Source organism: Rhinolophus sinicus, linkage group LG03, assembly GCF_036562045.2.
Source record: "Rhinolophus sinicus isolate RSC01 linkage group LG03, ASM3656204v1, whole genome shotgun sequence".
Lineage (NCBI taxonomy): Eukaryota > Metazoa > Chordata > Mammalia > Chiroptera > Rhinolophidae > Rhinolophus > Rhinolophus sinicus.
The window spans coordinates 24,632,156-24,655,997 of NC_133753.1; the positions used below are offsets into that span (position 1 = coordinate 24,632,156).

At 38.2% G+C, this 23,842-nt stretch overlaps 1 protein-coding gene across 8 annotated transcripts in view; it reads right to left on the minus strand.

Moving 5' to 3' along the window:
- The window catches only part of ZNF410 (zinc finger protein 410), a 37,967-nt gene that overhangs the window by 10,416 nt on the left and 3,709 nt on the right, over nucleotides 1-23,842 (minus strand). For 4 of the 8 annotated variants that reach the window (XR_012494597.1, XM_019733448.2, XM_074327225.1 and 1 more), the window contains exons 2-8: nucleotides 15,346-15,528; nucleotides 14,228-14,363; nucleotides 12,455-12,673; nucleotides 10,999-11,190; nucleotides 7,222-7,372; nucleotides 6,549-6,730; nucleotides 1,969-2,058 (exon numbers count right to left, since the gene is read on the minus strand). Coding sequence is in view for 6 of the 8 variants with exons in the window: in XM_019733448.2 (XP_019589007.1) it covers nucleotides 1,969-2,058; nucleotides 6,549-6,730; nucleotides 7,222-7,372; nucleotides 10,999-11,190; nucleotides 12,455-12,673; nucleotides 14,228-14,363; nucleotides 15,346-15,378 (1,003 nt within the window). In the remaining 2 variants the exon portion in view is untranslated. Of the gene's footprint in view, nucleotides 1-1,968; nucleotides 2,059-6,548; nucleotides 6,731-7,221; nucleotides 7,373-10,998; nucleotides 11,191-12,454; nucleotides 12,674-14,227; nucleotides 14,519-15,345; nucleotides 15,529-18,461; nucleotides 18,623-23,842 lie in introns of all 8 variants that reach the window. The other 4 variants (XM_074327224.1, XM_074327222.1, XR_012494598.1 and 1 more) reach the window with 3 other exon arrangements.

Genomic DNA, 23,842 nt, shown 5'->3' on the forward strand with positions numbered 1-23,842 from the left:
TCAAGTCCAACATGCACAGTCTCCATCCCACCTACCCAGACAACCACACTTACAACAGGTGTCAAAAACTCTACAGGGGACTAGTAGTAACTAACCAAAGTAAGTGAAATGGCCAGAAAATTTTCAGAAAAGGCAAATCGATCGAAACAGATAGCTTACAGGTGGCTGCCTGCATCTGGGGGTGGGAGTAGGAACTGACAGCAAAGGGGCACAAAGGAACTTTCTGGTGTGATAGAAGTGTTCTAAAATTGGATTATGGTGATGGCTGTACAATTCTCTATATTTCCTCAAAATCACCGATTTGTACACTTACAATGGGTGACTTTACCGATATATGCATTACACATCAAAAGGCTGTTAAAAAATAACTGCAATAGATTGAAATATGAAGAGCAGTGTGGACAAAGCTAAATGAGAAAAATGAGTCATATGAGATGTGATTTGGCAGCAAAGTGGGGAATACAGTGACTATATGGAAACCCATGAATTCAAACTAATACTAATGAGAGAAAAAGCAATGAAAAGGTCACTTATCTGAAACTACTGGAAGTAACCACAGTACCAATTTCTTACTCTGAAAACTCACAAGAGAAGATTTACACATTTATCCTGTCTTTCCTGTACAGATTACCAAATAGCTCCAGTTGATAGAGAAGAAACTCATTGTACAGGAGAATTCCAGCTAGTCAGTATGAATGGAATAACAGAATCAGAAAAACCACCGTTTTACAATCCTAAGAAAATAACAGATTCAGGCATCATTCAGAGATGAAACTATAAGGCTGAAGGATGCCAGGGAGCTTTACAACGTGAGGATCAGCCTGTTACCACCTGAACCCTGATCAATGCTGACAACCCACCACCGTGTGCCTCCTGATGCAGTACAAAATGAAGCACACAGAACCACCTATAACATATCCTTGAACCCTTACCTTATAGCTTTTAGGGCTTACTTCCATATATAAGAAATATAGGGGAACACGTTAAATGACATAAAAGCAAACCAACAAATCCAGAGTGTGGGACATTCTACAGGACCTGTCTGATTCTGTTGTGTAACAAGTCTATGGCATGAAACAAAAGTGAGTGCAGACAGGTTGAGATTCAAGAAGACTTACTAACCAAGTGCAGGAATGGACCTTGTTGGATCCTAATTTAAACTAACCCACTTTAAGAGACATTTTTGAGAAATGGAAAAAACTAAACACGGCCTCAGTATGAGATAAAACCAAGGAATTACTGTTAATTTTGATAAATAATAGCATTGTTGTTATATAAGAAAATGTTTATTTTCTCTACTTTATGTATTTTTGACATAATGATATAAAGTAAAATAAGAACACTCTATAAGCCAAGCAAAGCACAGCTAACCTACAGGCTATCAGTTTGCCACCTCTGCTTAAAACTTGTCATCATTTAAAAACTGTTGCACCTTTAGGATCTCAACTGTGAAATTCACATCCCTGATTGATTACATCTCTCCAACTCCTTTGCACCCACTGAATTGCCCTGCTGTCATAACTTCTAGTTCCTTCTCTTCCACTCCTGTTCTGATTTCCCTTTGCTTCTCATGTAGCTACTTAAGGCTGATTCCACTCTAGAATCTCGCTACGTTGAGTTCACTTCTGTCTTGCTCTGAATTAACCTCCATCGCCCATACCTCACAGAGCTTATAAGGAACCCAACATAGTGCCAAATAAATTTGCTGATCTCCTCAGAAAAATGTCTGGGTTAGAAAGCAGTTCAACGGCTCAGCTGAAAATAATAACAATTAGATTCTTCCCCTTGATATAGGACTTTGAATGCAATTATCGAGGGCTTTGATGTCTGATTTCTGTGATGATAAAGAGGAAGCTTTGTGGTGAACAGTTTGTCTCTTTTTAGATTTCTTTACACCACTCCCTCACCCTTCTACCCTTCTGGCTCGCCACCTTCTCTGAAATCTATGAACGCCACAGGTTCCAGTACCTGAGTGAACCACCAAATGTTTGCGGAGGCTCGAATACTCAGCAAAGGAACGGCCACATCCTTGGGCTTCACAAAGGAAAGGCTTCTCTCCTAGAAACAGAAAATGAGATAAAGACTCAGTCTCCTGATGAACTATCACTCTCTTTTCCCATCAATCTTACTCTATTTCCAATTATTTACTCAATGTCTTGAATTCATGCTACATAATTTCAACTGGGCTATCTAGCAAATGTCCCCTCTCAATGCTTGCCTAGTATACAGCCCACCAGACAGCCCTGCCCTTTTCTCTAGGAGTGGCTGCCTCTGAGCATCATACTTCCTTCCCTCTCCTGGCTCAAGAGCTGACCCCCATTGTACTGACCTACCTTCTTCAGTGACCCCATCCCCTCTGAGGATGTCAAGATTAACAGTATATATGTTGCCAAGATTTTTACCTTATATCAATTCTTTTTTTTTTTTAAGGAAGGTGTGGCTGGCTCACAGTGGCCCATGCAGCGACTGAACCAGCAAACTTGGCGTTATTAGCACCACGCTCTAACCAACTGAGCTAACCAACCACCCGTCAATTCTCTTTAAGAATCAGTTTCTATATCCATTTAAAGATAGGTTTTTAAAGGTTATAATAAAGCAAAACAAACAAACGTGTTTAGTATTTTTATAGGTACACAGAAAAATCTGTAACAATATGTTAAAAGTAGGTATCTTAGTAGTATTATAGATGATTTATTTTCTTCTTTGTGCTTTTCTATAATTTTTTTCTACAATATTACTTTGTTATTTTAAAAATCAAAGACACAGGGCGGCCGGATGGCTCAGTTGGTTAGAGCACCGAGCTCTCAGCAACAAGGTTGCCAGTTCAATTCCCGCATGGGATGGTGGGCTGCGCCCCCTGCAACTGGAGCAACTGGACTTGGGAGCTGAGCTGCACCCTCCACAACTAGACTGAAGGACAACGACTTGGAGCTGATGGGCCCTGGAGAAACTCACTGTTCCCACTATTCCCCAATAAAATTAAGAAAAAAAAAAAAGAGAAAACGCTGATATTAAAAAAAACAAAAACCAAAGACGCATGGTAAAACCTGAATAGGGCCTATAGACTGACAGTGCTGCTAACTTTCTGGTTTTGATACTGGACTATGGCTACAAGATACTGCTTTGTGGGGAAGCTGGGTGTAGCACACACTGAACTCCTTGTACTATTTTTTGCAACTTCCCGTAAGTCTATAATTGTTTCTAAATAAAATGAAAAAAAATCAGATGCAGTCTCTATCCTCTAAGACTAGTGTGAGAGAGATAAACGTATTTGTAAGTATAAATTCTTGGTACAAAAAAGATCTATAAGCATTTAGAAAGGTGAGGAATTCTGACTGTTGTCATTTATTTTTAAAGAAGGAGAATTTAAACTGGTCTCAAAAGATAACAAGGATGGAAGGGAATTTCAGGCATAAGGAATAGGATAAGCAGAGCCTTGAAGCTGAGAATGTCCAGGGCAAGGCATTCACAATGCTTGTCCATAGGGGTGTTAGGAGCTTCCTTTGATCCTGGTTCCTGACACAGAGTTCTTAGATCCCTTGGAATTTCCTGGGTGATAGCAATGTGTTTTGTTCAAATGAGGTGACTCCTCTGTGGGTTCCTGGATGGGGGCTGGTCACCAGAAAGGTCAAGCCATGATTGGAAGCTTGGGATTTTCAGCCACACCCCCCCATTCTCCAGAGAGGGGAAAGGGACTAGAAATGGGGTTGTGATGAATCATGCCTCTGTGATAAACCTCAAAAGGACGTTTCAGAGAGCTTCTGGGTTGGGAAACACATGGAGGTGCTGGGAAGGTGACACACCTCACAACTCCATGGGGTCAGAACTTCCTATTCTTAGGACCCTTCCAGACCTCGCTCCATTCTTCTCTTCCTCTGGCTGTTCATTTGTATCCTTTATCACATCCTTTATTGTATAACAAACTGACAAACATAAGTGTTTCCCTGAGTTCTGTGAGCTCTTCTCACAAATAATCAAACTCAAAGGAGTTGGGGTGGGGATCGTGTAAACATCCAATTTGTAGCCAAACTGGAGAGAAGTTGTGGTAACCTGGGGACCTACTACTGGCGATTGGTACCTGAAGGAGGGTGGGGGCAGTGCTGTGGGACTGAGCCCTTAACCTGTGGGAGCTGACACGATCTTCAGGTAGAGAGTGTCAGAACTGAGTTAAATTGTAGAACACCCAGTTGGTGCTGCAGAATTGCTTGGTGTGGGGAATAACCCCACCCATTTGGTGTCAGAGTGTAAGAAGAGTAACACTGTCCTACTCAGCAAGTGAGGCTGGCATGGTGACAACACAGGAGCTGGGCCTTGAAGAAGGAAGCAGCACTGCTCTAGATCATTCTGTTCTTTTAGACTGTACCACACCGTTAAATGTTTATGACATTCCAGTGATCTGTAACTTTTTTGAAAGCATATTTGTATACTTACACCTACCCCAAAATGCTAGGCGCTCAAAAAGGTGAATGAATGAATATACTCGTATATATGATAAAATGTCAGAAAAACTGAAAATTCTAGTAATAGGTAAGGTTAAATGTTTAACAAGAACTAAAGAACCTTAGAAAAACAGGATTTAGAAAGCAACGCATCAGAATCTAGTATGAATCTCCGCATCCAGCTGGTCTAGGTGATACGGCCTCCCTATTTGGAAACTGAGACAAGTGACACAGGAGGAGAAGAGGAGGTTTAAAGGCAATGCTGCCTGGTGGTTAAGAGCATGAATCACTTAATCCTGAGTTCAAACCCTCTAACTACCACTTCTTAGTATGGGGAAGATATTTAATCTCCCCAAGAATCAGTTTTTTATCTATAAAATGAACATAGTATGATTTCAAAAGATTTTTGAGGATGAAATAATACAAGTAAAATATTCAGCAAAATGCCTGGCACATAGTAGCCCTCATGGTAAGCCACTGAAATTAGCCGCTTTGCCATTTCCTAGATGCATAATGTTGGGCAAGTTACTTAACTCTCCAATCTTCTGTTTCTTCGTCAATAAATATGGTACCTAATGCACCAAGTTACCTTGAGAATTAAACAAGATAGTATGTATGTGCTTGGTACATATTAAATTGCTTCAATAAATGCTAACTTTTATTATTATATTAATTATTGAGACAGATCCAGGAGAAGTGATTAAATTAAGGCCTCCGACTGCAGTGAGAGGGCACACTGAGTGAAATGAAAGAAGCCTGAAATTCTACAACTGGTGAACTCAAGAGATCAACAAGGGAAAGCCAGTGAGAGTGAGGATAAAGAGAAAATCAGGTCATACTCGGATGTAAAAGAAAGCATTGTAAGAGCAGGTTCGGGGTGATCGGATGCTACGAAGATGACGAGCAGCACAAGGATGAAAAGGTCACTGAACCTAACAAGGCGCGGTGCACTCTACTTCTCCCTTATCTGCTCAGTTAGATGTTTTTCTTGTGCTCTTATTCAAACTGCTTTCTTGAAGCAAATCTAGTTTACTCTTCTCAAGAAAGAGCTGAGAACAGAGTTATTCCGCCCTAAAACACAGCCAGTGGTAATGTCGATCTAAAGGGAATCACAACTGGAACAAATGTGGCTTATTTTATAAATGTGCTTTAGTTGTACCTACTGTCATTTTAGTAACGCATACATGAACAAGGAAGAGACAAAGGAAGTAGGAAGAATAGCTACATGCCCTAAGACAGTGGTCTGAGTTCAGGGTTAAACTCTGGCGAGAGACTTAGTACATGCTGGGCCAAGTGGCTTAGAAAGTCACCCTCAGACTCTCAGACTAAGAGTCAGGGTACCTTTACTTTGCTCCTTTAATATGAATATGCTGTTTGACCCAGCACAACTCACTTCTACATTCTGTTTCTCTTGGTGTGAGGCTCTAACAAGAAAGCAAACTCCTCAAAGTCATGGATTATATCTTAGCTTTTGTATGTCCTCATTCCATTCAGTGCCTAGCACGGACTCTGTATGGTTACTGTACCTCAAATTATAGCTGTGTAACATTGAAAGATATTTGGAAAGACTTAGTTTGTCCATATCTCACCACACCATTGTTATCAGCAGTCTTATATCCCTTCCTATACTCAAGGCTCCTAGAGGCAGAAATTAACACGGTGTGTTCCTCACACACTGGAGCGAGCTCAATAAAATGTTACTGAACGAACTGAAGAGTACCATGAGGCATTTGAAAACAAGAATTCCATCTTCAGAGTTCTAGCAACAACCCTGGACCTTCATTTCTACCAAGGGTGCCAAAAAATGTATACAAGTGGACACTTTGGTCAACGTTGCTCAAGCAATAGTTCGCCGTAATCAGAAGTGTCTGGACGCTGATGGTAACCACTTGGAGCACCTCTTGTAATTGCAGAAGAAAATGTGACTTCTTTCATCTTTTGTTGTCAGTATATACTGAGTATTACAATTTTAATACAGTATTCCTTTCTTAAAATGTGTATCCTTTTTTTGGCCCCCTCTGTATTTTCACCTCAGAGCCTTTCCTAAGGCAAGGCAAGCAAGCACTGTGCCGAGCAGACTACCCACGGGAGGACTGGGGTTGCACACACCTGTGTGGATGCGCAGATGGTTCTTCAGATTTCCAGCTGTGGTGAACTGCTTACCACAGCTGGACTCGGGGCACATAAAGGGCTTCTCCCCATTGTGGGTCCTCATGTGCACCTTCAGCCTCTGCAGCACATAGAAACTTTTCCCACAACCTTCTGCAGGGCAGATGAAGGAGCGGTCATTTCTGCCAAAAAAAAAATAAAAAAATTCCATGAGCAACAAGACCTGAAAATGCTCTTTGCTAGAGAGGATAAGTCAAGGCTACTGAGACTCTCAGGGCAGACAGTAAATCCCAAAGCTGGACATATCCAGACTCCCCTGAAGTTTGCTAAAACTGCAGATACCAGGCCCTTCTTAGAATACTGACTTCACAGGTGTGGGGTGAGGCCCAAGCTTATTATTTTTTTAAAGTTCTCTAAGAAATTATGTTTATAGTAAGATTTGAGAACTCTCGCTCTAAGACATTTAGGTCCTAAATGTCTTATTAAATATTTGTCAAGAAAGAGGTAAATGAGACAATGCAGATCTTTCTATTAAGGAACAGAAGACATCTTGACACAAATGAGCTGGAGCCTCTGATTTCCTTTAATTTGTCAATTGGGGAGGGGTGGGGAAAGTTCCTCTCAAAGCATCAATGTTCTTTAGCTCCAAGTATGGAATTTCAGATTTGCTCACCGATGAGTTTTGAGGTGGTACTTGAAGTGAGCTGGCCACACAAATGTCCGATCACAGCCTTCAACTGTACACTTGAGCTTCTTTTCCGCTTGAGGAAGGGGCCCAGAATCTTTGGGTTGCCCATCAGCAGAACCAAGGTGAGCGTTTTCTCCTGTAAAAGAGTCACACGTTTGTAATCCAGGAAAGGACCCTGTTCAGATACTTTGGTTCAAACAATAAAGCTCCTATATTTTACTCCTAGTGATCAATTATCAGATATCTCTCTTCATCTTCCTCAGCTCTCTTTGTATCCATTTAACACAAGAAGTGAGTGTGCACTGATCACCACTCCCTTACTCCAGAGGACTACCAAATCCACAATGCTTTGTTGCACAAGACTGGGCCTCTTTGGTAAACGCAAGAAATGTCCAAAATGGTTTCATATCAAAAAGCAAAGTTAAACCTACTTTGCATCACACAGATTGGTGGGAAGGCAAGTATATCAACACCCAGAGTGGAGTGCTACAGAAGATGACCTAAAGTTCTAGGTACCAAAAACTTGTATTTTAAGGAGCAGCAGCCATTCTGGCTTAGTTATGGGATTACAGTAGTAATTTCTTTTGTAGACGGCCATTCTTAGATTTCTATATGCTGAAGTCAATTTGGCTGTTTATATCATTCTAGAGACTAAGAATCACCTTCCAATTTTCTGTACCACCACTCTTCAGTTATAAAATATTTAAAGAATGCAAAAACTCAGCTGATTTTAAAATTTCTAACATTTTAAAAAGCGAGGGATGATATTTACTGAAGTTTGTTGTTCAACAGAATAAAAAGAGGGGAGGAGAGGTCACAGTGCTGCTCCTTTTCTTTCATTTTCTCTCAGACATAGTTGGACATCAACAGACAAAAACATTCACTTAATTCCGCTATAGGCATATAGAGTTTATCTTACCACTATACATACCTTAGGAATAAGATTTATATTTCTAAATTTCCCTCAAAATCCAAGAGTTGGATATATATGTTGGACCCACTACCAGGAACCTGACCACTGATCAAAGCAGTTTCTGTCTTGTCTATTAATCTTATTCTTTTCCTTCCCTACATTCTCCTTGTTGTACTTCACCAAATGATAGTCACAAAACTAATTGCCCCACAGTCAAAGTAAAATCTAAGATGCCTTCTGCTAGTTAATATTAACTTTGTCTTTTTAAATATCGTCCCACGTAATTTTTTTTATTTTTATTTTTTTACTTGTACATAGATAAACAGCACACACTGTAAAGGAAATTTCCCAACTCCAAGTTCCAGCTAATTAATTTCCAATGAAAGGTCTGCAGAAACCCTTCACTAGGCCAGAGATTTAAACCTGTGACAGTGGGGCTTTGTGCATTCAATTATGTAGATACAATGAGAACACTGACATAATCACAAAACAGAAGAAAATCCCTCAGCAAAGAGTTGCCTTGTATTTGAGTCCTGTGTGGAATGCTACAAAGCACTTAAAGGAGTGCTCCCTCATTTCCTTTGTTTTTGAAAGAAACAAATACTATTTACAGAAGACACATTAACTTAAAATGACTTCCACCAATGATAGTTTTGGGTATTTAGAGGTCATCTGATGCACTGATTAAAAACAAAAGAGAGAGACAAAAAATTCAACACCTCATATTGCACAAGTTGAGTAACAACTATAAATACTTTAAAGATGCTACAGTTATGTGAGTCTTTGCATTTGGGATAAAACTTCCAGTGAGGGTATCAGTAAACTTTTTCTACAAAGGGCCAGATAGTAAATATTTTTGGCTTTGATACCTTTATGGTCTCTGTCACAATTATAGAACTTTGCCATCCATGGTAGTCGCCATACACAATTTTAACTAATAGACATGCTTGTGTCCCAATAAACCTTTATTTACAAAAACAGGTAAGTATTTGGCCCATTAGCCTTTTACCCCTGATATAAGCATCAGGCACAAAATTAAAATATTTCTGTATCTCAATCAACTTAGATGGACGTGGATGTGCTAGATGACTCACCAAGTGGTTTCAGTAACGACAAAGATATTTGTTTAAGTGCATTGAACTACTGAATAAAATTTCATTACATGTTAGTGGGTAAAGAGCAACATTAAATTAATGTATTTAGTGATTTAAAATATGTAACAAATAAAATTTTCAAACAGCAATTTACAATGTTTAATTTTATCTACCTGCCTAAATATTTATATATTTAAGTTAGTCCCCAAAAAGGGCTATTAGGGAATTATTTCATTGAGAACATGAAAATTATCACGTATTTGGACTCACCTCATAGTCAAGCATATCGGGTAGTTGTTAAGTAGCAAAGTAACATATTTTGAGACTAATAAAAAACATCCACACAATGCTTTGCTGCTTATAAAGCATTTCCCAGATAGAATCTTATTTAATCTCTAAAACAACCCAATAAGGTAAGCTACTTGATCTCTATGTTCTGAACATGAGAAGACTGAAGCTAAGGGAGGTTAAATTCCCCAGACAGGGAACTAACAAATGATGGTAACAGCTCTGGATCTCAGGTCCCCAGAGTCCAAATCCCAAGTTCCCTCCCTATATTGCTTCTCATTGGCAAAAATGGCACTAGTTCCTCAATGAAATGTGGAGATGCTGAAGGTTTCAGGATCTAGAGATCAGCAAAAGCATCTCAGGAAGAACTTAAACTTCAGAGCTCCCCCAAAATGGTACCGCAAGCCATTCTAAGCAATACCATGGCAGTCACAAGCAGAACTTATTTTGAAAACTAACAGCAATTTGGCATTCTCTACGCAGGAAAGAGGTTAATACTCCTAAAACAGGAAATATTCTGAAATTTTCTCAGGGATCCTTGAGCTCTGCATGAGAAATTTTTTCATTTTTAATTTTTATTTGCATGGTAATCAAACAATCATAATCATGTCCTTGGTTGTCCGCATGAGCTCCAAACAGCTATGTACTGACATAAGATTTCAGCTTAAGCTTGGTTTGTGGTGACAGTGTGGTACCTTACTTTAATAACTTGTTTTATTACCTTAATTGTCACAGGTTAATGAGAAAATACAGAGGCAAAAAGTGTTTTGGCATGCTACACAGGCAAAGGTTTCGCAGTGCTTTGGGAGTGTTTTGCATACAGCCATGGTCCTCACGTGCTAACATGCATCAGAACCACCAAGAGCACTTCCTAACAGATTCACGTTTCTGAGTCAGTAGCTGGGGCCTGAGAATCTGCATTTCTAAGTTCCCAGGTGATGCTGATGATCCAAGGACCACACTTTGGAAATTAATGGATAGAGAAAAGGGCAGAGTAAGTAACACAGACATGCTGAACTCAAAAGAAATAGTACTACAGCGCTCATGGCTAATTGCTAAATTGCCATAAACAACAATTTAGCTTCAGCAATACACCATGTCAACTGACTTGATTTTATTTTCAGTGGTTTTGCAGTTTTATTTCTATTAGTTGATACAAGTGTTTTCATAATGGTGTAAAAGCTGTAGGTGTAAGGAACATTAAAATAAAAACAATTCGAGATCTGTGAAAATTATTTTCCTTTAAAGGGGGCTCTGTACATTATTTAAAGCTGACAACTGAGATTACTAGGTGATTCTGCACACAAACGTGGCAGGGCTATTTTCTAGAAAATAAGACAATTTACATATTTCTAGCCCTCTGCTCAAACCAGTAAAATAACTTGGATTATATACCAAAATATAGCCATTGCCTTGCATTATCAAAATCTCTGCAGATAATACAGGAAAAGACCGCAGGAATCTCACCATTGCTGCTGGTTTTTGCATTCTTTGCCAGTTGTGCACGAGTAGCAGCGATCAAACTGTCATGGGCCAACTCCTGAACCCGGAGGAACCACGGGATGCTACTGTCTGTGCTCTCATTAGAGAGGAAATCATTCCCTGAATCCTCTGCCTCATCTTGTACAAATACTAAGTGCTCAGCTGAAGAGCCCAGACCTGGAAGAAACAAGAAGATATGTGAAAGTTAGCCATCAAGTAATCCTTTGATTGGCCTTGGCTCAGAAACCCTGTGTGCCCTGAGTCAGCTATTGCAGATTTTTACCTCTCACCTCAAGCTTCAGTTCTCACATAAAATTAGGTTATCATCTTTCCACTTTCAGCCTATAGGACTGTCTTTATCTTACCTCCTCCCGTTTCAGAGGCAGAACTCTCCTTCCTCAAAACCAGGCTAACCCTCACCTCTAATATCCTAATCCTATCCTTTAGTTTTCCCCTCCTGTATCCTTCAGTTGTCTCCTCTCTCCCCTCGGCAACCCATTCCTCTCTACTGGCCAGCTTACAGCCTCCCTTACAGCCTTTAAATCTATCCAAGCTCAAATATATTCCATCTTTATTTTTTACAAAAGAACAGACAACCACAAGTACTTCTCTAGCTATCACCTTCTCCTTCAAAGTCAATTTTCTTGACAAGCGTAACTTCTAACTTGCGCATCCACTTTCTCAGCTGTCATCCACTCCCTTCTTTTTAACTCTAGCCTACAACTCTAGTACCGCAGTAACAATTGCTCTTGCTAAGTAAGGTCACCAAACGTACATTTCCCAGTTCTCATCTCACTAGCCCATCCTGACGTATTCGGCATGATTTAGTACCCTTTCTTCTTTAAAACATTTCACTCCCTTGGCTTCCCCCACATGACTCTCATTCTGTTTTCTTTATCCCTCTCTAGCACCTCCTTCCTGTTCTTCTGTTACCTTCATAAAAAATTTTTTCAGTGTCCCAGATTTGCTTAATTTTGTTTATGCTTCAGATTATTCCTGAATCAAAGAATCCATGCTCATCGTTTCAGACATTTTCTGGATGCTGATAAGCACCAAAACTACTTCTTTCACAACAGACCTCTCTAGAACTCTAGATTTCTCTTTCTAACTCTAAAAGACACTTCCTCCCGAATGTCCCTCCCATATCGCAACATCAACAGGCACAAACTGGAACCAATCATGTTCCCTCCAGCCCTGTTCTTCCTGTGTTCACTAGCTCGGTGAAAGGCACCACCTACCTAATTTCTCAAACAAGAAACTTTTGAGTCCTGCTAGAGTCCGCCCCCTCTCTCTCCACATTGAACTGATCACTGGTTACACCAATTCTCCAAAATAATAAAACTCCTCTCCATTTTAATATGACTGAGCTAAATATGCCCCACTCCCAATTTTTTTCTTAAGCATGAGCCGAGTTCAGAAAAGGATAAAATAAAAAAAATACCTGCTCTTGTTAGGTTAAGAAGAATAAAAGAAGTGCTATCACTTGGTTGTAGATCTTGCAACAAGCTAGGAGACTCTGGAGTGGACAAAAACTCCGGGGACTTCTGTACTGTCTGAGCCCTCGTCTCCTCTCCGTCTGGGCCCACATTCACCTGAAGGCTTCGCAGCACAGCTGAGGAAGGAACCTCCTTGGAGGAGTTAGTATGATTTGGAGTATCATCTAGTAAAGGGAAAATACCACAGCTTTATGTAGTACTTATCTCCAGTGAGCCCACCACCTAGATGCAGCACCTAATGCCCTTGCAATATCCTTTGGTATCTCACACCCTTACAGGGGCAGAAAGCATTTTCATTTTACAAATACAAAATCTGCCTCAGAAAAGAACAGAGAGATGGCTTTAAGTTCTAAAGGGAGTAAGCCAAAAAGTGGGGGACAGACTCCTCTGACACTTGGCTGTAACTAATAACCAACCATCCACAACTGGCCTTACAGACAGATCCTTGTCCTTTTGAGACCAGAAATCAGTCCTTTTCCCTTGAAAAATATGGTTATACAATGAATACTAACTTAAAATAGAACCCAAATTTAAAATTATTTTCCTTGGGGAGAGATACCTTCCTTTAATTTATATACCATACATATGACAGTTCTGGTGAGTAAGGGGGGAAAAAAACAGCCTGAGAAGTAACTGGAATTTTATAGAATCATCAATGTATTTCATTATCACTCTGGGTTTACACTAGATGTAAAGAAATAATCAGAAGACTTTCTAGAACTTTATTCTAAAGGAGGGGATGAATTACAAAGGTTTTGTTTGCAATAAAATGAGGAATTACACTACAGTGCTGAAGCAGCCAATGTTTTCAGGGGTTTTATTCATCTTTATCAAAGGCAGAAGACTTTGTAACAAATAAGTTGTCACCAATAGGTTAATATTCACCTTCCCCCAATTTAACATTAATCTTTCAATTTTAAAAGAATCAGAAAACAAGGAATTCACTGCATCCAAAAATAATGCTCTCCTTGCTACCAGTCAAGTGATAAGATCACCCTCTTCCCGTCCAAAGCTAATCTCACTACACATGCTCAGCAATCTGTTAGTACTTCATTCTACCTATCCTGACGCCTCCTCACCAATTATCCACTCTTTCTGCTGCTTCTCTGTCTCTGCCCTCTTAGCATAAAACCGCTCTTACATATTTCAAATCTTAAGAATTCTTCCATCTACTTCCATCCTTCCATCCCATAAGCAGAAGAATCTTTACAAAGTACAGTTACTTCCTCAGCTGTACTTGGCCTGCATTGATACCTCAAAGCACTGCAGCCTGGCTTTCCACCCCCCTCTCCATGGAACAAGTCCTGCTAATCTCAACAATGGCCTTGCTGACGCCATCTCACTGGGCCTCTTAGGAACACCTGACACACTGATGACTCCCTTGGGTTCCATGCCTGCCCTCTATGCCAATACTCCTCATACGTACTCCGCTAGCTTTTCCTTCTTCCTCCTTCCCAGGCTCTCCTGTCTTACCTGTACCTTGAACAGGGAGTCCCAGGGAGTTGTGACTTCTTCTCACTCTCACACTCTATGGGTGATCATATCCACTCCGATGGCTTAACCTACCAATGCACTTATGACTCCCATGGCTGTTTTTGCTCCATGATTCCTAATTTTTATAGCTCCCACCAGTTATAAAGTCTGCTATCCCATTCCACCAGTACCACGGAGTAAGCTTAGGACTCATTTATCTTATCTGTGGTGATCATAATTTTTACCTGGTAACATCAGCCGACTGCATTCTGAGGCCTCAGTCACCGGAAGGAGGGACAAGCAAGTAATATCTTTAGCTTCTGATTCTACTAGCCCCTGTCCCAATGGGATGGACGTATTCTGAACAAACTGTACCAGGAGCTGGGGTGGGGGGGCAACATTGAGAAATACAGGTTGTTAGAAATGGATCGAAACCAAAAGATGATGATGTAACTTACCAAAGGACAATTTACGAAAAGATGATGGTGTAATTAAGTCTTGATTGCTCACTAGTCTCAGCCATATTCATAGAAAAACTAGATTAATGATAAAATAACATTTTAAGTTATTTATATCAAGTCCTCTCTTCTAGAGAAAGGCTAAATTATATAATTAATTTAACCTCTGTCACCTTCCACCAGAGAAATGATAAAAATTATATTTTTAAATGATGGCTTTTAAAAATTCAACCACATTGTACTGATTACATTTTACAAAAAGTACTTTTCTGTGTATTGGCTCTTTTAATCCTAACTATAACTCGGTAAGATTAAACATGTATTTTAAAGATAAGGAATCAAGTTGAAGACAATGACTTTTCTAAGGTCACATGACTAGTTAGAAGCAGTATCAGTCTTCAAACTCCAGTAATCTGATTCCAAATTCAGTAACCTTTCGATTATGCAACACACATGTCCTAAAATTAAAATGAGAAAAGTGAATAAAAACTTTAAATGTTTAAGTCCACTAATCACATTTGGAAAGAAAATACTTTCAAAAGTACACAAAATTAATAAAAGAATGGCTTGTGTAGTAAATATTTACATACGTGTACACACATACACATACATGCCATATATATAAAATAAATTTTTGTCATTATGTAATTACCTAGATGTATAATTTTAGTTATTTAAAAAAAATAAAAGTCACAAGATGTAAAAACAGAACTTTTAAATCTTTGAGAAAGTACTTAGAAATAGAAAAATAATAAACTAGTAGTTACGAGCAAAACAATGTGGCCCACAAAGCCTAAAATTTTACTATCTGACTCATTACAGAAAAAGCTGCTCTCTGAACTAAATGAGGACACACTTTGGAACACAGCCCACCAAAGAAAAGGAGACAAGCTGACTGGGCTCACCTCTGGTTTGGATTCTAACTCATCTGATAACATTGATTCAGCTTCCAAATCCTGCAGCTGTTCAGAGCACAGATTAAGATTTTAATTCGGAGTCAATGACACTTTCCTATTATGCTCATATTCCTCTAGGAAATGCTATGTTTTTCCTGTAAGATGCTGTGCTGGGTGGGTAATCAATTTAGCCTAAAAGAGAGAAGAGAGAGAGAGAGAGAGAATTAAGAGCAGAGGAAAAATGTAGCTAAATAAAGGAAACCACTTGTTTATATATCCAAAAATCACAAGCAAGCAAATAAAGAATTCAGCCTAAACACTTTAAAATAGGACAAGCACAATAAGTATTAAAACCTATAAAAAGTTTGATATAGAATTTCTGCTTCTAATAATCTAAGAAAAGATCTTAAATATGGGAAAGCTACATGCCCAAAATATTTTCATGTTATCATCTGTGATAATCAACAACTGCAAGCTATAAATAAATACACATATATACCCAACATTTATGAGTGTTGATTAAATTATGGCACTGTCACTTAAAATACTGTTATGAAAACAATGCAACAAAGAAAATGTTAATGACATGTTAAATTGCAAAAATAAAACACACACTGACACACTTGCTAATATTAAATCTAGTTAAGATGTTATAGGAAAAAGTAAAACAAAATTCACATAGCTGTGATAGTAGCTATATTAGGTGGTAGGCTGGTATGACTCCTTTTTCTTTTCTCAATTTTCCAACTTTTCTAAACATAGTTAGACAGTCATTCAAACTTTGGTGTTTCCAAAAAGTAGTACTCTCAGGACCGTGACACAGGTGTTTTGTCCCTATATTTTAAATTCTTACTTTCTTTTTTTTAAAAAGATGGTAAACATAATTTATTTACAATTTTAATAACAATTCTTTAATTTTGAAAGTTTTCTGAAACATTAAACATGAATTAATTTCTATCAAGCCTTCTCAGATGGTTTAAATTTTTCTTTTCGGTGGGAGATTCCACATGTAAGGATGTGGGCCAATTGAAGTCTTTCCCACATTATTTACATTCGAGAGGTTTTGTCCAGTGAGTCCTATCATGCCTTTGGAAGGAACAGGGATGACCGAAGGCTTTCCCACATTCTTCACATTTGTATGGTTTCTCTCAGTGCGCATTCTCACATGTATTCAAAGGATTTTTTATTTTTTATTTTATTTTATTTTTTTTTTACAAATGAGGCTTTGCCACATTCCTTACATTCATAGGGTTTTTCTCCATATAAGTCCTTTCCTGTCCTTGTAAGAAACTCTGTTCTCTGTAGGCTTTTCCACATTATGTACATTCATATGGTTTCTCTCCAGTGAGTTCTTTCATGTCTTTGATACAAACTAAGGCAAGTGAATGCTATCACACATTCCTTCCACTGATTAACGTATATTTCCAGCATGCATTTTCATGTGTGTTTGAATGGCTGTGTGACAAGCGAAGGTTTTACATTCATAGGGTTTCTCTCCTGTATGAGTCCTTTCATGTGTTTGTAAGGCACTGTGAGATCTAAAGGCTTTTTCTCATTCCGTACATTCATAGGGTTTCTCTGAGGTGCGAGTTCTTTCATGTTATTTGAAGATAACTGGGATACCTGAATGCTTTACTACTTTTACATTGACAGGTTTTCTCTTCAGTATTTCTTTCATGTCTTTAAAAACTTTTATACCAACTGAAGGCTTTTCCAGTGGTTACATTTATAGGACTTCTCTCCTATGTGGGTTCTCTCACATATTTTAAGTGAAGTCAAAGAACTAAAAGTTTTATGACCTTATATTTGCAAGGACCAGGTGCACTATGCGTCATCATGTGTCTCTGAAGGGTTTTAAGTGACATGAAGGCTTTCCCACATTCTTTACACAGAAGGGATTTCTCTCCATTGTCATTTTTTTCATGTTTTTCAAAAAAGTGAAGATAACTGAAGACTCTGCCAAATACTTTACATTTATGTGTTTTATTCCTCTATATTTCTCATACTCAGAGGGCTTATGTCCAGAGTGATATCTGGTGTGTCTATCATTGGATGAATGATTCATGAAGATTTTTCCATACACACTGTATTCCCACGGTTTTACTCTAGAAGTTTTCTTCTTCAAATTTAGATTTGGAATGAGGCTGAAGTTTTTTCCACATTGACTACCTTCTTTACTTTCACAGAGGCCTCTATCTTATGACTTCTTAGTTTTTTCTCATTTTTGTAATGATCTTCAATGTCATGATCTTCCCATTCTTCACCTATTGAGACAGGGTCCTGAAGGTTTCCCACATCACATCACTACAGCTTCTTCTGTGAGGTATCCAGTAAAACCCACTCTTCCAGACAACCACATCCTTAGAGGCCACTGAGTCCATTTCCCGGCTTCTGGGATCCCCCTGCGCCATCCCTGTAGCTCCCGTGGCCGGTGCTGGTAATGCAGAGATACCTGGGCTGTTAAGCGCAGCTGACTGTGAACACGAGCCTGGCCTAAATTCTTACTTTCTTATAGCTTAAGATTATTTCAGGATTTTCACAAGTGAGTCCACTTTATTTTGTATACTTGTTGTTAAAATTGGAAGCACTATTATACAAAAAGTGATCATGTAGTGTAAAATGTACCCAGGATGGGCGATTTCAATTAGTACCAAGGGAAAGTGGGAAGTCAGACTATGATAGACTTCCTCTACAAAAACATTTAGAAGTACCGGAATAAATGTTATTGCCCTGTTAGTTCCTCCCTCTCCCCCCAGTTAGCTGCCAGAAACCCGCATATTTCATTATAAAAAAAATAATTTATAAAATGTATATAGAAGTGCTCCTTTTAAGTTTCCCACATAAAATGAAGTGTCATAAATCTCCGACTCTTCCTTTCAGATACATGTTTCTTATTCAAGCATTCTAATAGCTCAGTGTGGTTTATCCATCCCTTCTTTTACAAAGAAAGGTTGAAGGCTCAGGATATCACTTGCCCAAGTTATTAAGCTCAGAGCCAAACTCCAACACGCAGAGCAGGTTGGCATGAATAGTGATTACATTTCTCTAGGTCTGATCTTGAATCACCAGGGTTTAAGAATTCCTTTTCCTCAATTCCAGCTCATCTTAAGAAGTCAAGAAATTACCAAATGTTTGTTTAGGTTTTCCTTAAGGTTTCTCCAATTTCGAGATTCCAGGATTGTAAAATTTTTAAGAAACTAGACAACTGTTTATTGTCTTTATATTTGTTAGGTTATTTTAGAAATTAATGGTGCTGGCTCCAAGGATAGGCTTCTGTTATCCTTACCTAATGAAAAACAAAAAAAATGAAGGATATGAATACATGCCCCGAACAAGGGAAAAATCAGATATAGATCTTAGACATTTTTGCAAAGCTGTAAGCACAACTTAGAGGAGGAAGCTGCCACCTCTCTCATAATTTGAGTCACCTCTAGATCACCATTTCTCAACGGTCCATGGTTATCAATGATACCCTTTTATTTTAGTGTTTTCATTTAAATGATAATCTTAAAAAAAAAAAGCACAAGTACTTTCTGGAACAAATGGGTATCCACATTAAAACTGAATACTCCCATATAATTTTGGTGCCCAAATGTATGCATGCTGTACAAAAAAAAGAGAGAATAGTCAGATATAGTAGAAGAGGCAGGCTGACCTCAAAAGAATCTCTATGGGAGCACTCTGTACCACACCAAATGTACTGTGTAGAGCTCATCTTTAACACAGCAACTCGCTATATGTACATTAGCTGCAAGAGTGATGGCAAATATGCAATTCAATTCAATTCTATTCCCAATTCCAGTTACTCATTTAACAGATTCCAAACTGCAACGCCAATCTTTTTTTAAATAACAGCTTCACTGAGACATAATTCACATATCACACAATTCACTCATTTAAAGAGTACAATTAAATTGTTTTTGGAATATTCATAGTTGTGTGACCATAACCACAATTTCACAACATTTTCATCACCCCAAAAAGAAACCCTGCACCCATTGTAGTCACTCCTCATTTCCTCCCAAACCCTCCAGGGCCTAGGCAACTACTAATCTACATCCTGTCTCTATGGATATACCTATTCTGGACCTTTCGTATAAATGGCAATATGTATGTGATCTATTGTGCCTGGCTACTTTCACTTAGCAAGGTTTATCCTTGTTGTAGCATGTATCAATACTTAATTTCTTTTTATTGCCGAATAATATTCTATTGTATGGATATACATTTTATTTATCAATTCATCAGCTGATGGACCTTTGGGTTGTTTCCACATTTGGGCTGTTTACACAATTTGGCTATTATGCTTAATGTTGGCACAAACATTCACGTACAAGTTGTTGTATGGACACGTTTTCATTCTTTTGGGTATATATCTAGGAGTGGAATTGCTGGGTCACATGGTAATTCTATGTTTAACCTCTTGAGGAATTACCAGGCTGTTTTCCAAAGTGCTTGTACCATTTTACAATCCAATTTCTTTACATCCTCACCAACACTTCTTATCTGCCTTTTTTATCATAGCCACCCTAGTGGTGTGAAGTGGTAACTCACTGTAGTTTTGCGTTGCATTACCTAATGGCTAATGATGTTGAGCATCTTTTCATGTGCTTATTGGGCACCTGTGCATCTTTTTTGAAGAAATGCTAATTCAGGTTGGTGGCCCATTTTTAAACTGTCTTTTTATTATTGCATTGTAAGAGTTCTTTATATATTCTAGATAAAAGTACCTTATCAGATATATGATCTGCACAAACTCACCCCCATTCTGTGTGTTATCTTTTTATTAGCAATGCAAATCTTATCTTCAGTTGAACAAGGCAACTCTAACGTTACAAAATTATCAAACAATACCTCATTAATGTTGGCATTTAAGAACTTCGCAGTCAGCTTTGGTTAAATATAAGACCTGATTATTATAAACTGCTTAACAATGCCTTGACATTATAAATACTACCTTGTATGATATCGTCTTCATTAGTATTACAAAAGTTCAAATTTAGAAACACATGAAATAAATATAAATCCAAGGCTAAGTTTTTCTGCTGTTAAGCTCAACATCACATTATTTCATTTTAGCAAAACATTTCTATCACATAATATGAATGTTAATTTGAATTTTCTTGTTTTATGGTGTCATTTACATCTGTATCCTTATTCTTGTAACACTATAAACCCACAGCAACAACTGACATAATCCTGATAACCTAAATTTTACAATGTACATGGTTCCCTATGGCCATCAAAACGTATTAGACTGCTTAAAGAAAACAATTTTGTTCAGCATCTGTATCTTAGAAATCCACTGACCCTGGCACCACTATTATTGAACTATTTGTAAATTTGTTTGATTTTATAGTTCATTAGGAAGCTATAAGGACTCAGCATAGGAGGGATAAGGACTACCTACCTTTATATTTGAGTATATTTAGAATATTTATAATAAAAGTAATTTGCCACTATTGGGGAGGGGGGGTCCAATGCAATGTTTTTCATTTAAATGCAATTTACATGACACTGGAGTGAAAGGCACTGCTCTTACTCAAAGGAAAGCTATTTTCAAGATAATTATGGATCTCAGAGGCAATTTCTTCCCGGCTTTTTTATGCTATTAAGATAAGAGATTAGAAATGCAGTACACAGAGCAGTCTCCTACAGCACCCAGAGTTGTTTAATGTGGCTAGTAATATTTGTTCATGTTTATTTTGTATCTTTACCTGGTAGACAGACAAAATTTATATTCTTATTTCCTTTTAAATAGAAAAATCACTAATTTTGCTCCATAAATAATAGAAGAGACGACATTTAATTATCAGCAACCAAGGCCAGGCCCATCGAATTGTATTTTCCACAAATCATAAATAAGGAATCTTGGCTACAGATACAGAGTTCACAACCACACAGATCTCAGAAACCCAGGGATTTGGTCTAAGTCGTACTGTTCAGACCCTACAACAACTAAATTTTACTGTGTTACATGGTTCCCTAAGGCCATCAAAGCATATTGGACTGCTTTTTAAAAAAAAAATTCTTGGTCTAGCAAACATTTTTTTAGAAATCCAGTGACCCTGCCACTGCTATTACTGAATATGCCAGCCCACAGTCAGCCTAGAGGTTAAAAGAATGCAGGCAATGAACCTTTGCAATGAACCAAAGCAAAGAACAAGAAGCCCTGAGAAGTTTTAGGAATAAGTAATTAGAGAACTCAACAATAGCAAAGCAGATTTAAGACAACAGCGGTCTCTATGATCAGGACCTTCCCAAGAACAACTCTCCTGTTTTTAACCAAATAAACAAATCCTGGAAACTGAAGTTTGATAAGCTGCATTCTTTTTCTGCAGTGCACTTAACATCATCCAGCAAATTATGCATTAACACTAAGTATCTGAACAAGTTAAATAAAGAAGCTGAAATAAGTTTTAAAAATCCAAGGTCTCTAAAGCAGGAATCTAAATTCGGCCTCTGACTTGTTGGTTGAGACCTATGCAAGCTACTCATTTTCTTAGCCCTAAGAAACTCATCTGAAATACAGGAATGACATTGATCTATTCTAGGATTATTTGTATATCAGTCAATAAAAATAATTATAAAATTCTTCAGAAATAAAGTTTTGCATAAGTGCTTAAGAAACAAGTAAATCTATCAAATGCTTAGTATACTATTAAAGGTTAAGAACTCTACCTTTTATTACTGAGTCCTAATTTCCTATATGGTTTTCAAACATTTTTTTACTGTAACCCACAGTAAAGTAGATTTTCCATTATAACCCAGCAAATGAAACACACAGACACACAAGCAATGTTTTCATGAAACAATACTAATCTATACTATGCTCATGCACTCTGAATTTTTTTTTAAATAAGACCCACTAAACTGATCTCACAAACTACTAACAACAGGTTGTATCCCAGATTGTAAAACTATTAAAATACCTTCAAAATGTCTAAAATATATACGTTAAACACAGAATCAGCCATAAAATTTAAAGCCATAGATACAAAATTTCTATCAATGTATATTACAAACAATCAGCAATTATCATTGCTAGGAGTCTTGGTGAAATTGAGATTACTGGAATCCTGTCCTCGAGCTCTCCCTGTGAGGTCTGCAGAGGAAAATACTACACACTAGGCAATCCTAGGCAATGACCAGCAGAGAAGGTAAGTTTCTCTAAAATTTACCTAAAGTTCTCTAAAACTTGGTCCCAAACTCCAGTGCAGAACTCTCACAGACTAGAAAGGAATTAATGGTAACACCATTTCCCTATGGTAGAGATGGCCTAAAACCAATGCAGGCTACATGGGGAAAATTTTGGGAGGAAAAACTAATCCAAAGTAAAGTCAACAAGCAACAGGGGAACAGAGGTAATTCAGGTTTCTTGCTTCAGTCCTGACTGCCAAACAGAAGGAAGTGTATTCCAAAGGGAAAGATGACCAGGGCCTTTTATTACTCTGCCTAATAAACAAAACAAAGCATCATTGTGCCATTCTCTAAAAAGCAAAGTGATTCCACCCTAGAAAACAAAGCCCAGAATATAGTACTGCTCTACTTGAGGGAAGTAGACAATACCTTGAACTTGACCCAGTTTAGAAAGAATTGGGTGGGTGGACAGAAAAAGAGGAAAGAAATTGAGAAACACTGTGCTGCCCCCAACTGGTCACTATTCACAAAGATTAAAATAAAGCACGTGATTTCAACCAAATGGACTAGTCTCTCTGACCACAGGCCAATCTGCTTCTCAGCTCCCTTCCTCTGACCTGAACAAGTCAGTAATGGCTAAAAAACAAAAATTCTACTAACAGTGAATTACAAAGACCAAAAATTTAAATTTAAAAAAGAGCAGTTTAGATTTTGGTATAAAATGATAGTGCTAGGAACAGAAAAACCAGGTAACGTTCTATATCATATCCAGCATATTATGGGAGTTCATTAAATTCTAATGATAAAGTGGTAACAGATACTGATGAACGAAATTTGGTATACAGAACTGTGAAGCCAGAAACAGTAGGATTCACCCTAGGCCTTCCCCCTTCTCTTACCAGGATCTTCTGGGGCGCTCCATTTCCACAGCTCCGATTTTTATTCCAGTCATCTCCCCATTTCTCTACAATCCTTCAGAGCCAAATTCATCAAAAGGGTTGTCTCCACTTTCTCATCTCCAGTAACTATCCAACTCCATCAATCACCAAAACGTCTCTTGTAGGATTACCAATGATCTGCATGTTGCCAAATCCAATGGACACTTTGCTATCCTCATCTTACATGACCTTTGCAATGAACAACTACTGTTTTTGATTTGTGCTACATTCATTCAGGTCTGCCTGGGTGACTGGATCCACATTTTGTTTGGGGATCTACTTCTCCCCCATTGATTACATTCTTGGCGGCCATAAATTAAGGTGTTCTTTTCTACCCTGGCCAATTTTTGGACACTTGACCCATGTTGAACAGATCTGACACTTTTCCTCAGAATGTGAATCCTAAAAGAAGTAACTAAAGACGGAAA